The 15302-nt window shown below is 39.3% G+C and overlaps 1 protein-coding gene across 1 annotated transcript in view; it reads left to right on the top strand.

Moving 5' to 3' along the window:
* Window positions 1-15302, top strand: part of TTC7A (tetratricopeptide repeat domain 7A) — a 174177-nt gene that overhangs the window by 77743 nt on the left and 81132 nt on the right. Inside the window, exon 14 of the mRNA XM_010004957.1 lies at window positions 4255-4415. Within this exon, the coding sequence (XP_010003259.1) occupies window positions 4255-4415 (161 nt within the window). The remainder of the gene's footprint in view (window positions 1-4254; window positions 4416-15302) is intronic.

Here is a 15302-nt window from a genome sequence, read left to right as displayed (position 1 = left end):
AGGAATGCTATCCCTCCTGGAGTGTTTCTAGGTTAGCCCCACAGCCTTTTAGGTGGATTTTTCAGCAAAGCATAGAGTATACTCTCTTTTTTAAGGTGTGTCTCAGTCTGGTTTTCCTCCAGAGTTAAGTGCTACAAGGCCAAGGTCAGTACTTTCTGTGGTGGTTATCTCCACCTGCAGTGCCTGGCTGGCAGCTGGCCGAGCCAATCGACAAATGAGACTTGTAACTCCCAGCTCCTGACGGCTGGTTCGGCTGCTTCTCCTGTTTCTGTGGAAACAGCATTTGGATCAGCAAAAACAAGGTAGAATTAACATTTTAAAGCTCACTGGTTTTAATGCCTTGCCTACTTATTTAGCCCGCCAGTTACTATGGAAATGACTCTAGAGAGTCAGCACTCTTGTTATTTTTAAGTGCTGGTTCCCTTCTAGTTTTTGGTGGTTGTATTGTTTCTGACCTTGAATACCACATAAATCTGTATTAGATACATAAAAACAAGATGGGGGGGGTTGTGCCATTTTAATACTTGATTTAATTTGACCTTTCTTTGCATGAAAATAGGAAGGGAAAAACAGCCAGGGGCCAGCAGCTGAGAATTAAGAGTTCTCGCTTACCAGTTTCACCTATGGGCTGCCAGCAGACCTGATGTTTCAAAGTGGCAGTAACCAAAAAACACCTTCCACCTTCCAGCTTGTCTGGATGTAAAAATAAGATAAACATCAGTTAAGACAGCAGAGAAAATATTTCAGTTGTTTTCTCCACAGTTTTTTATTCTGGTTTCTAGAAGGCAAGACTGCCGACTTTTCTTTGCCCTAGGAAGGGAGCTCTGTTTTAGCAGGTGTGGAGAGGTCCTTCTTTCCTTGATTGCTGGATGTGGCTAGTTCCGGTCTGTGTTTCTGCCAGACCAGCTAGTGCCTTCTCTGCTGAACAGCAATATGCAGCTTTTCTGTGTGGACCCTGGCCTAGATTTTTTCTGGTGATCAAACCAACTTGTAGTAAGAATTAAGTAATAATTTAACTCTCAAATATGTCCACATCTGCTTTCCTGAAGTTCGGGTGGACTGTAGCAAGTCTGTTTTCAATGGAAGCTCTTGCCAGTCATTAAAGCTTTCTCTTTTTTATAGTTGTATGCTACAAAGAGATGGTGGGGATAATTTCAATGGTTAATTAACTGTAACTCAGACCTGATGTGAAATTATAAGGCCTGAAAACTTCTGTTATGAGATCCTGTTCCATTTACCATTCTAAATATGCAAGTGCATTCTACTGTTGAGAATTATTTTTAACACTAGTAATGTTTTCCTTTTTATACCTACAATTGCAACATCCCAGCATTGTTTTTAAGGAGGAATGTAGTATTAAAATAAATAAAATTATATAAGAGGCAGCCTAAACAATCCATACTGTGACATTATTTTGGTAGTGATGCAAGATGTTATTTCTGGCTTACTGCAGGATCTTTGCTTCCTAATCAGTGTGATCTGATATACCTGTGTGCCATGCAGAACACGTGGTATATTTATTAACAGAAAGATGAATCAGAGGAAAGGTAGCATCTTCTAATTGCAGGCCCCACTCAGACCTGCAGTCCAGCTGAAATAAGATTACTTTAAAGCACTTGTTGGGAATTTAAACTGGCAGCCTTCCTCTGGAACAGCCCTGAAGTTTCAGGGTGCCATCTGGCCTGCCTTCTTCCATCTTTCTCTTATTACATAGTTACTTAAATAAATAAGCTATGGCATCCATCAGTAGATTGATGATCTCTGCTTTTCAAAATACATTTATGTTGACTGCTGCCAAATATCTTTCCTTTATTGTTCTAGAATTTTAGTTTGTATTTTGTTGCACCTGGTCTGTTGCAGGTTGTTGTTTTGTATAATGCTTCACATAAAGGAACAGAGTTTCTTTGTATTATTAAAGGGTATTTTTTCTTACTGTGTTTTGTCCTCTGTTTCCAATTATGCAGCAGTCTGTATGCTACTAATGGTGTTACAGCACTAAGGAATCTTTCTGAGCTCAAGTTAAACAATCAGTTGTCAGGGAAGCATGGTTAACTTCCAAAAACAGACATTACCTGTGACTTTGATGGTACTAGAGGGAAGTACTGAAATGAGATGTAACCATTGCAAGCCCCATGCTCCAGAACAGGGTGGAATTATTTTAGATTATATCTATTTCAACAATATGTGACAGAAGCAACCACAACTGACTTTTTTGTGCTGCTTTATTTTGTATATGTTGCAACAGAGTCAGAGAGCTGCTTTGATAGCTGGCATCTTATGGGTGTGGATTTGCAGTTGTGTGGTTGTTGGAGTTTTGCACATAAAAAGCAAAGTCTCAATGACTGAGTTGCATGTTCACATGCAAAAAAGATTCAAGTATCCTTACAAATTCTAAGCCCCTCAGTAAAGACACTAGTTGCAAGTATTATTCTTTGTCTGATTCATACTAGCAAATTAGGATCACCTTCCCAAGTATTTGAATAGAATCATAGAATTGTTGAGTTTGGAGGGGACATCTGGAGATCACTCACTTCAAAGCATGGTCAGCTGGAACAGATTGCTTGAAGCCCCCCCAGTTGTTTGTTTTACAGAGTTTCTTTTTCTTCTGATGAACTTCTTTTTCCCCAAACTTGGAATTTCTTTAGAAGTACTTGTGCAGGCCTGAGACAGAGGAATAGAAAAAATAAGGGATTTTTTTAGCCTGAGTACAAGAAGACTCTTGATAGCGGCTTTGTTTAGGCAAATCAGATTGAGATACCTCTCGTATACCTACTGAAGAACTTTGTGGTCAGGCAGATCTGGGCCCACCACGGTCTCATGTTTGTTGTCCTTTTTCCGAGTTGTCATTGCTAGTGTTTTTACATGGTAAGAAAATGGGTCCTAGTAAGCTGCTGAGGAGACACTGGTCATTTAAGCCAATGTGTTTTTCTTTGCAGTAGGCTGTAATAACACATGTGGTTAAAGTAGCTTCATTGACCAGCAGTAATTCATTAAAGCTAAGCACTCAGTCATATATCCCAGTCTGAATCTAGGCCAGGACATTCAGCAGTTTTGAAGCTGTGGGCCAGATGCCAGTTCAGGGTTATGCCTGTGGAGCAGTTGTACTAATCTTCCAGACTTGCATGGAGTCACCAGTAATGGAGTAGTTAAGTATCTTGGCTTGCATATACTCAAGTAAGAGTGAAATGTCAGTTGGACATTAGGACGAAGTTGTCCCATAAACAGAACATGTACCATGTTCCCAGAAGTATACCTGGGATCCAGGTAATCAGCAACCTCTGTTGTAACTGCAGACAGTGTAATTGTTGATTTCCTTAATTACAAGTGACCTGTTTTCCTGAATTATCTGTGGAGATGGTGGGACTTTGACACTGGTGGTATTTCAAGGCAGGAGAACATCTTCAGAGCTTTGCTAGGTAGGAAGTTCTTGTAGTAGAAAGAAAGTACTACATTCTCCATCCCTTAAAAGGCAAGGAGGGCGAATGTATATATGAGGAAAATACATTTCTACATTTTTTCTGTTTTTGTTTGTTGCAGGCTTCCAGGGTCAAACACAGATCTGGGATAATTTAAGTAACAGTAATATCAGGCACTAGAGAATCTTAAAAAAGAAAAAAAATCCTCCGTATAAAAGTTAGTGCTACCTAAAGGAAAAAAAATCTCAGAAGTTCCCTTTTGAATGGATAGCCTAAAATAGGATGTTGGATCACAAAGAGCATATGATATATTTGCATGCATTATAGATGTTAAGTTTTCTACCAAGCGAGACTTGGTTCAAATGACACACTGCTGCTGTGAGTGTTAGGGCTGCTCTTTATATCCTGGCTTGCAGAGGTATTTTCTTTCTGACAGCGTTTGAATCCTGACTTTACCCTTGAACAATTCAAACTCAGTTTTTATGTTCTTGATTGTTCTTCATGAAGGGCCTTGTGCAGCCATGACAAAAGACAAAATGCAGCAGAAATGTGTAATGTCCGACCCGCGTAAAGATCCAGCCACCCATCCTAGAAAAATGGAGTAGAGAATTGGGCCTCTGTAATGGGTGTGTTTACAGCATGGAAGCACCATGCCAATATAAGACGGGATTGATTGAATCAGGTCTGCTGCTCCATTTATAAGCAGTGATTTAGTAATGCCACAAACTCCTTTCTCTAGCAGGTGTGGTTTTTTTCAAGCAGTGCAGTCTGTTAATTTTGGAAAACTGTTCAAATAGTAGAAATGTGTTCTTTTTATTTCTACCGCATCTTTTCCCAGATTTCTGATGCTATAGAACATCTTCAAGAAGCACTACAACTATGCAAAGATGACATGAATTCACTTCATCTACTGGCCCTCCTCTTTTCAGCTCAGAAGCACTATCAACATGCACTGGATGTCATCAACATGGCTGTTGTTGAATACCCAGAAAGCTTTAGGTAAGAGCTGTTGCATGGTGCAATATATCCAATCAGGAATGATCTGCTCACTTAGCTCTGTTGTACTCAGTTACATGCAAGGAGCCTGTTAAATCAAGTGTGCTACTGGTGTGTCACTGTCCTCCTAGGTATATACTATGAAGCTAAAACATGTGAGGCTCATGGTATTGTTTTTTTATGGTCTTTCTGTTTTTTAAAATTAATCCTTCTGCCTATTTGCTTTCAAAGTATTTGACTTTCTGTGTTGTGCTCATGGTGATTCCTCCCACATACCTCCCTGTACTTTTTCATGTGTCACTTTACACGTGGATAAACGAGTGTGAGACAATTATAATGATGTCTGTCTGTATCACCATTTTACATTTTGTAAACTTCCTGGTTAAAGAGAAACAAATTCTTCATGTATTGACCTTCTTTTGATGCTTGTGACACAATTTGCTGCAATAGCACAGCTGAGGAAAAAAAAACAGTTGAAAATCCCAAGCTGTAATAACATATAGCTGAAAGGATGGTTTGGCTGCCACAAGACCAGGTTTGAACCTGCACAGACTTCTTGGAGCCAGAGGTTTCCACTGTTCTAAGTTTGACTCAGTTCTTCATCCATCCAAGGGAGATAAATTGAATTCCTTGCAATTTACTGTCATGACCTTTCAAAACAATGTATTTGTTCTGTGCAAAATTTAAAGCTGCTGTGGTACTTCCTGGTGATTGCATACTAGCTGAGCTTCCTAGCCAGACTGCAAAAAATTCTGTTGCATTGCTGAAAGACCAGCTTCCATTCCAAATTGCCTGTATTTAACTGTTTTAAACTTGTGCAGTGTTGTTTTTAGACAGCCTCCTTTCTCAATGGAGAGAAGGAGCAGCCTCCAGAGGTGTAGTGCAGCAGCTGAGTGGGACGTTGTCTAAACCAGAGCAAAGGAAGGTCACTAGTGAGACTGAGGCTATTTAAATGTGGGCTTAAGTGCTTTAGGATATTTTAGAACTTGAGTGCTATATCAGCGTGAGCTTTTCATTGTGAGTTGCATGTTGCCATTTAAAATAGCTATGCTCCCTATATTTTTGAGGTACCTTGTATATATCTGGGGAGCTAAGACTGTCAGTGCACATCTTTGAGAATGAAGTAAAAATTAATAATGGAAATTATGTCAATATCTCTTCAGAGTGTGAACATGGGTATGATGAAACAAGAAGTACTCCAGTGGCTGCTAAATGATGTTTTGTGGTTTGAATGTGAGATGCATAGTTAAACCCATGTTGTGCACTCAAAGATCACATCATGCAGTCAGAGAGTGCTCACTGAGAACTGCAAACATTCAAAGATAGGTAAGACGAAGGTGAAAGAGGAAGAAGAAACTGATTGTTTGTGTGAGGAAAAGAGTATTTGTCAAGTCAGATGAACTAACTTGGTCTATCAAGCCCTGGATCTTTCCTGCAGCAGCTACAAATAGTTTGTTGTAGGGGAGGACAATACAAAGAAAATGTGGTGTGCAAAGTAGCTTGGAGGGCTGCTGGGTAGGCTCCTTTATGCTCTCTGCTAATCTGATTTCCCCAAAGCAGGAAAGAATATTATCTCCTATGCTTCTATCAGTGCCAATCTTTGTGTGTGAAAATACTTTGCAAGGAGTGTCAGAATAGGTTGTTTCTGCTAGAAACAATGTTGGTAGTGAAAGCCATAAGTTCATGCTTACTCCTATACACAGACTTTCCAGAAGGTGTGCTCTTGGAAGAGCCCCACTTTGCTCCCTGCATGCATGTTACACAGTTGGCAGTAAGACTCTCTCACAGGTACACAGGGATTCAGGAGTAGGGGCTGGCTTCTTGCCTCTGCTGCTATGACTACCCTGCCTCAGTGTGGGTCTTTCTCTAAACCATCCAGGAAATAAATGAAAAGTGATGGAATGGAGAAGGAATATCACAGTTGCAGGATCAAAAAAAATATATTTAAAAGAATTTTACAAGTGTTTCTGAAGAAAAAGAACAGGAATCCAATATGGGTCGGGGAGAACAAGAAGAGTAACAGAATACTTCATGTAAATAGTATAGGCAAGTTCAATCACGATATTTTAAACCTGTATTTAAAAGTGTTTGATTATTTTTCCCAACTTACATTTATATGAATCAGGCAACTGTGTAAAGTGGTGTCTGGGGACTCTCTTCCTAAAGACAACTCTTTTTGGAAGCATAGTTTGATTGCATGCATCAAGAAAAGAAGATGAGAGCTGCATTAAGGGACCTTAGGTCTCTGTAGATGGGAAGAACTGTAAGCATTACCTGGATGTATATCCTAAACAAATAACAGAATAATACATAAAATAATAAGGTCTCAGCTGGCTCAACCTTCAAACATCTCATCCTGTTTTGTTGGTCCCTGACTCTATGTAATTAAAACGAGTTTGTTCCTGCTTGGTTTATTTTCATATTAAATTATTTCATTATATGTTTTAAAGAAGGAATAATTCAGGATGTCACGTAGTTGGTTAGTGGTAAAAGCAATTGGAAAAAATATACTGCATTGGTCAGCTAGCATATAGCATCCTTTGGCATGAGCTCCATGCCCTCTGTTGGAGGGTTTAAACTTAGACCATTTACTTCACATTTCAGCAGTCAGCATGGTGCATAGGGAGGAAGGATATGAAAGCTAGATCCTGAATAAGATGAGATGAGCTGCAACATTTTGGATTGAGCTGTTGGAGAAGTGTTAAAAGAACAGATGGATATCTAAAAGCACAAATTGTTCAGAAAAATGAACTTAGAAGATCACTTCTTGAAAAGCAGCATATAGGAGAAAAAGCATGACATTACAGTCAGTGAATGGCTGAATTTTTGAGCACTTGGATATACTGTCAAAGACAGAGGAAGACTGGATACAGGAAGAATGAGAGCTAGCTCTGATGGACATATTGCAAGATGAAGTGAATCAGAAGAAACGCACTGCCTTGCTATGACTATGAAAGATAGAAACAGTAGCAACCTTTACATAGGAGGTATCACCTGAAAAATCGCTGACTTCTGTGAAGGCAAACTGTGCAGGATAAAACCTAGTGTTTTTACATCCTGTCAGCATCGGTACACTTTTATAAATGTTAAAGAATGCAGTACCAACAGTTGATTTTGGTACATATTTCAAAGTGCTATCTCCAGCACATCTGGGAGAGATAACTCTTGATAGCATCAGGAATCTCCTGTCCAGGTCAATGATGCTGATCATAAGCCTTTCTTAAGATGAATTCCTTTAATTTTTTTTCCAACTCAAAGGTCAACCTTTTGGTCAGTGTTTTGCTTGAAACTACTTGTGATTACCCTCCCTGACTTGCCTTAGGAATAGATCTTTTACCTGGCGGAAATAATATAAGTGAGGACCCCTGTTGGCCCCCAGGTGACCATCTTAAAATAATGCATTGTCTATTTAGAAAAAAAGTATTTCCCCTTTTAAAGCCTGTATTCACACCTCATAAAATGTTCCATTCAGAAAGCCTGTAGGTCTAGTGACCTGCAGAACCCACCACAGAGTGTGGCTGATGGTCCTTTATCCTCAGCTGGTAATATTTCCTCCTTCCTGTTTTGCTCACATAAAATTGACTTTGTCCTCCTGACTCACCGACTCTTCCAGGGACTGGTTTGCTCTCTGGTCATCCTCCAGCTCTAATGGGGTAGCTCCAGCACTGGGAAAAGATTAAGTCTGTACGTAGCCTGAGATTGGAAATAGGATATCAGTTTAATGGATACCCTATTGCTTTATAGTTGCTCCCACACGGCTTGTCAGAACCTATCCTGATGTTTGCCAGCTTGTTTTTTTGATCTCCCGGACAGCCCCCCATTAAGCTAAGCAATACATTCTTCTGGTATAACACGCAACAACTTCTAATCACTGCTCAGTGTGACAGTGAATGTTTTATTAAATGATCGTGTCTTTGTATTTGTAGCAGTTCTGCATCTGACATAGGAGTCGTAGCTCTCTTAATAGCTGCTAAGAATCTTTCTCTTCCTAAACTGTAAATCACTATTCTGTTGGTATCAGTGTCTAAAAACTAGTTTTAAAGAGAAATCAAACTTTTGCAAAGCGTAGCTATTCTACACATGAAGACTCAAAAAAAAGCAGGTGAGTTGGTGTTTCAGAGCAATGTAGCTGTCAAATGCAGCTGCCTTTGTTATACCCAGATATTTGCTATCACAAAAGTAGCTGCTGTAAATATAGTGCAAAAAAGCTTAGAAGGCCAAGAAACATTAAATGTGTATCTTGGAGATCATAAATAAAAAGGGAAGTAAATTTCTTATGGGCAATTGTGCTTGTTTTCTTGGTCTTGTTTTAATAGGAAGGTTTTTTTGCTGTGGCAAGCCCTCAGAATACAAAGTCGTCTTCTAGATTAGAAGCAAGTTACTGACAGCAAATGTCTTTGACTTCTTCACTAATTTTATTAAGGACTTGAGGAGTAATTGTCTGGCAAGATTTATTTGTCATAGTCTGGTGCAGACTGGGGAGAGCTATTCTCTGGTATATAATGTCATTTTCCAGGTGCTTCCACTCACAAAAAAAAACAAACAAAAAACAAAACCCAATATAAAATCAGGATCACAAAATGCATTATTAAACTGGCATTTCCAGTATGATTTCTCTTTCCATTCGTTACTTTTCAGGTTTTTTTCTTGTATGTTGAAAACAAACAACTTGTGCTGCCTTTGAGCAATATCTTCATGTTCTACAGTATTGTTGACAGACATAAAGCAGAACTGTCTTTTTGCCTAGAATCTTTAGAGGGAATAAGGAGTCAGTTGTCTCTCAGTCAATGGTTTGCAAACCCTTGTGTTATGCCTAGTGTGTACTACAATTTTTGTGTCAAGATTCTTGTACCTTCCACCCCTCATAGCTCAACCTCAGGTAATACAATTGTGTATGCTGTAGTATGGTTATACCACTTTTCTCATTAAAGTGATGATGACCTCACTTAGCTTTAGAAGTATGACTTTGGAGAATCAGATCAGCATGTTTGATTCCAGTTCATCATTAGACAAGAGGCAGTGAGCCTGTGAGCCTTGTGAGCAGACAGGGTGATGAAACAGCTTATTAAAATTCTCAGCATATAGTTTTGTTTGCTGAATTCTGTAAGAGTTCAAAGGATCTATACCAGGTATAAAATAGTATTTTGGCTGTAGCATTTGATCATGCTGGATAACTTTTATAAATAGGATATTCAAAGTTGTCTTTTTGTAGTGGTGTGTTCACACCCTGACTGGAGAGAGTGACACACAAATGTTTTTATCTTTGTATTGATGCCCCAGACAATCATACAAAGTGATAAAAAAAGGAAGTATGTGCTTGGGTGATATGACAGTACTGTGCTACAAAAATAGAAAATGTATATTAGGCTTCCATGCATTCACTTCCATGTCAATCAGTTCCATGATTCACTTAAAACAAAAGAGTTGTGTTATATGGAGTTAGAAAGGATGAGCTGGAATTTTTCTATAGTAAAAATGACTGATTTTGTTGGCATCTTATGAATCCTTGTTGTTTTTATAAAACTAATGTTAAAAATTGTGGTGAAATTTTGCAATAATCAGGATTATACTCTGTGGAACTGGTAATGATACTGAGTATTTGTATGCCAAAGGTACAAGGAGAAAGCTTTAAGCTAGTCTCCTGAATCTTATAGAACAGATACTTAAAGCTTAGAAGAATTTTAGAAATAGAAATCTAAGGTGTTTTTTTTTTTACTTGGATTTATTTCCACATCTTTAGCTTTTTTTTCCTTTTTTTTCTTGCCCTGGATGATGAGAAAACAGAATAAATTGAGTTACTGTGTCCAAGATTGGATTCCCATTTTGGCAGGTTGGAACAGATGTGTTCACACCTTTTCTAAAAATCACAGTCTGATCTAAAACGAAAATTGAGCAGCTGAGCATGGTAGCCTTCTATCCACCATCTTAATGCAATGGGAACAAGTATCCCCCTAGCTCATGGATGTCTGTTTGTGCCAGAAATGGATTTGTGTAAGTGTACTCATCAGTTTATCTTAAAATTGTATGGGTGGATTCAGTGGTACATGGGGAGAATTCCATTCCCTCATAGCACAGGGTTCAGAACATGGATAAAAGTTGTTAGAGCTTAGGGAGGAAACGTACTGCAAGCTTTCTTTCACCCCAGTGGTATGAAAAGAAGCAGCAGCCATGCCCATGCCATTTTCCAACCTTAGTGGCAATGGCTTGATTCTTTCCTCTAGATGAAAAATGAGCTTTATTTCATAATATATATTTTTTTATTATTACTTTTTTTTTTACCTACCACCTCAGTGAATAGCTTCTGCCTCCATTCATTTAAGACCTTTCTAGTGAGTAGCAGTGCTTCTAGATGCTGGTTTTGGCATCAGAGAGGTAATAGATGTTTTGCAAATGCATAGGCTTCACTTGAGAAATTCAGGAATAAATTCTAAAATGCAGGGATAGATTTGAGATGCAGTAGTTACCACCCACATTGCTCTGTACATTAGAGCAATTTATGTGTGTAAAAGTGGGAAGTAACTGTGCTTGAGACTTGATGCTCAGATTTTGTGAGTTTTCCTGTAGATTCCTCCTGTGTGTTTTTTGGGGCTACTATCTTGTTTTTGACATGACATTTAAGGCTTAGTGACTACGGATAAGCCAGAGGAAAATGAAACCTACAAGCCACTCTGTGGTAGTCATAACTGGCTAAGTTACTTGTTGATCTTTAAAATTTGTGTTTGCTTGATGAGTCAGGCCTTAATAGAGTAAACTCTGAACACTCAGCACATCTGCTTTTTGAAACAGCATAATGTCAAATTTATATTCCTCTGCATTTATCTTCTACAACTTCTTGCCAATACTTTGACACCTGGTTAGAAAAATGGGTGCCTTTTGGTTCCTGCTGGCTCACTTCAGTGTATTGTATCTATCTGCCATATCAGTGAGTTAGTCCAGTATACAGGGGGGTTGCATAGGGTGCCATATTTTATTAGCAGCTTCAGGCATCAGTTTCTGGTTTAGAATCTTCTTGAACTGAACTCCTTCAAGGCTGTCTTATGGATATGGATAAAGGAGGAAACAAAATGCCCTGCTTGGCTGTTTTTCATCTTTGTACATCTAGTGAAGGTGAAGGCTGTGGAAAGTCTGCTGTCAAACATACAGATCTGATAATCTGAAATTGTTTCCTGAGGCTCTCAGAAGCTGATTACCAGAGAAGCAGAGGAAGATATGTTGGAGTTTTTTTCTTATGATGTATTCCTGGATTTTCTGAAACCTTTCAAAAGACTCCAATGCAAGCATAATCAAAAATCTCTTTTTAGGATTGGGAATTTATTTTTCAGAATGAAGAGCATCAGCTATATTAGCATTCATTGATAATTACTATTTACAATAATTTCTGGAAAACACAGGTTCTGAAATACAGAGGCATGAATGTTATGCTTAGCAAATTGTGTTCCAGTGCAGTAAATGACTTACCAATAAGTTTGCAGTGCAGTCAAGCCATGTTCTCTTTCAGATGAATATTGTGCTCTGATCACTCAAGAAAAAGGTTGGGTTTTTTTATCTCCAGCTTGAAATTTCAGCCTCAAGTACTTTCTACTCTAAGGCCCTAGGAGTATTTATTTATCTAATGAGAATAGCGGAACATGTTTCAATTTTTATTATTTTCTTCTTCAAAAAGGAGAGGGAGGTGAAAGTATTCAGACTTTCTCAAGAACTCACCATGGAACAGAAATGGAGTATGGTAATTTTTCAGCCACAAATGTGGCTTTTACCTTCTAAAAACAAGGCAAGTCTTTGCCCTTCACTCTCAGAAACAATAGTAATAATTGTGTCTTGGTAGATCTCCTTCCGTTAATGTTGACATTAATGTCTGCAGAACAAAGTACATAAGCAGGCAGAGCTGTACTATTTTATATTAGTCAGTATTCATGTTATTTAATATTTTCATCTGTTAGTAAAGAGAATGATGCATGGAGATGTTACAATGGAGAGCGAGATACTAATATAGGAGATCTGCATTACTAACATGTCTGTAAAAATGTCCAAATGTAACCTTTACTATGCTAACATTTTTACAACACAAAATGGGTATTTAAAATTTTCCTCTTTGCTTTATTCATTTTTAACGTGACTTGAAGCTTCCTGTTATGTATGTAGTTCAGCAGTAAGTTTGTCATTGTTTTAGGAGGAGGGGTGAACATGAGGGCGGAGAGTTAAACAGTCAAATCCAGTGTCACAGTCATTAGCAGAATTCTTCCTATATGGACCAAGAGAAAATTTGACCCAGAACTCTCTGTGAGCTGAAGAAGGCTGATAACCAGCTGATAACCAGCATCTCAAATGAAGATCATACAAGTAATGAGTTGCACTGAAATTCATGGTGAAAAGATACCTGGATAATTTTTTTCCCTGTAATCTGGCCATTTGCATCTACTATCTGAGCACTTGCAATAACTTGATATTATTCTGTAGTTTTTCTTGTATTTTCTCAGGACAAGGTTATTGCCTTTTCCGTGTTGGTAGAGTATGTAGCACAGCAGGGCTCTGAACTCAGCTGAGAATATAGCATGCCACTGCAATCTGTGTAATGAGCAGGAGAGGTGGCCAGCTGGTCCTTCCACAGGTGGGCAAGGGAGCTGCAAGGACCTGTGCTACTGAGTGAGGGAGGGAGCCAAACCTCCCACCCTGTGCATTCCAGCAACCAGTTTTGTCTGGTTCTTCTCAGCTTAATAGATTCCACTAATGTTTGGTGGGAAAAATAGCAGAGTAAGAGTGCTATAACTTAATGGGAAACAAAGGGATACTACACAGGTCTAAGAACAGGGTCTTCTACAGCCTTCTCCAGACCATTGCAGCTGTAGTGCTTAAGAGGCTGCTATGACAAAGCCTTGCAAAAATGGCATTTGAGGAACGTGTGGCATCTCCCTACCCCCAGGTGAATGTGCCAAGGGCAGTGGGCCTGCCAAATAAGGATGCTAGACTGTCCTCACCAGGAGCAAAGAAACAGCTGGTGCACACAAGAAAGCATCAGTTGCAAAGGGTGTGACCACACTGATGGAGCTGCTCTTTGAAGGGATGTGGCTGAGCCAACTTCAGCCCAGCTCCTTAGGCTGCTGCTGACAGAATCTCCAAAGAGACAGGGGTCTGTGTAGGTGAGCGGCCCAGCTGTTTGCACTTGCACCATGGAGCCTTGTGGACCCTGTGGGCTACCTTGGACTGCACAGCAGCAGTTCAGCTGCGCATCGATTAGCCTGATCGTGTCAAGCTGCAGCAGCTGCCAGCAAGGCAAGCAAAACATCAGTGGTAAATAGCACTAGATAGCAGACAGAAGACTTGGGGAGTAAAAAGGTCAGAGGTTTTCCTGGCTTGCACAAACCAAGCACAGCCTGATGCACAGAGCAGTCCCCAAGGCTTGGATGTCCCACGTACTTCATTAAAATAGAACAAAACTACCCGTAAAATGCAGCTCAGGAAACCACTGGGAAGCGACATGGGGCCAGTGTTCATTTGGAGTAGTTCATGCTGCTGCCAGCTAGCTCAGCTCATCTTCCTCAAGGAGGATTTTTATTCTACCTGGGATTGCTTTAATCTGTGCTCTTCCTCCACCTCAAGGAATGACTCTTGAGAGGGGGAGCACAGAGACTTCCTCTGCCTCTCTGAGCCACCACTGTAGTGCTGTTCCACAGCACTATTCAGGGCTGTGTATGATAGTATTTGGAGTTTATTGTTTTGGAGGAATTTTTTTGCATCCAAAGTGCTTGTGTGAATTAAGGCTTTTTCTTACACAATTGCATATAGGAGTCAGGATGCATATGCTGAATTATCTTTCAATCAAAAATGTTCTGAAACAAAACTGCAGGGTACATTTTCTTGTTTATAGTTCTAGTGTTAAAGCAGATGGAAATGCTTGGAGTCTCCTTTGTTGCCAGAGGTAGAAACAATGTCACATCTTAATCAAGAGGCTTCACATTGTGAATTTGGAAATGCTAGCTGGAAAAGAATTTTCTTTTCAAGTTCCCTTTATAAAATATATATACATATATATGCACTCTTTAGAGCCTTCACACTGGATGAGTTTCAAATATAATAGGGACTAAAGCCTGCTGTACTGGTGACTCTGGGATTATATTGCATCTTTCTCAGTGGCAACCATCAATTGCCTGCTGCTTCCCTGGCCACCTGCAAATGTCAAGGGATTGTTTAGCATGGTCATAGTCCTGTGCAAAATGTGTGTGAGGAAGAGGAAAGGAGATCCTGTAGGGTAATGATGTCCATGTGTGTGTGGTGTGCACTATCGGTGGTTTTGCAGGACAAGAAAACTTGCATCTGAAAGCCTCTGGTGCTTGATGTTGTTTCTTTTCTCTCTATACTGCCCCAGACACTGTGTTGTCCCACATATCTAAGACTGTTTTTGAGCCAAGCTCCATTACCTTTCTTAAAATTTAAAAAATAAATAAATTTGCAGAAGCAAAATATATCTGAGTCAAACCTTTGTTTTTTTGAAAAGGACTAACTGGTAGAAAATTATAGAAAGGAAGAGAGTCAAGTAATCTTGAATTAAGATTACCCTTTCAGTTATATTTTTGGGGTATGTAGAAACGAATGTTAAACTTCTGCAGTGTTTATTGTTTAAAACCTATGATGATACTGTGAAGAACATTATATAAATAAGCTACTGCAGAGGTATTTTATTCAGCTCATTAGCTGTGATAGTAACATTGGAAAGCATGTAGAGAATTCTAGTACAGATTTTTTATGTTCTAGATGTCACAGTGGTCTTTAAAGAATGAAGTAACTTCTTCAGATGCCTTACCAGCTCAGAACATACCTAATCCTTGCAGTAGGTTTTTTCTTCATCTGTTGTACATCAGGTATTTATACCCTGCTCATTTCTGCACGTGGATC

The sequence above is a fragment of the Chaetura pelagica genome, unplaced genomic scaffold (assembly GCF_000747805.2).
Source record: "Chaetura pelagica isolate M959 unplaced genomic scaffold, ChaPel_1.0 scaffold13, whole genome shotgun sequence".
In the NCBI taxonomy this organism is placed as follows: Eukaryota; Metazoa; Chordata; class Aves; order Apodiformes; family Apodidae; genus Chaetura; species Chaetura pelagica.
Note: the sequence above shows the minus strand (reverse complement) of the source record. Positions and strands in the feature narration are given on the sequence as shown.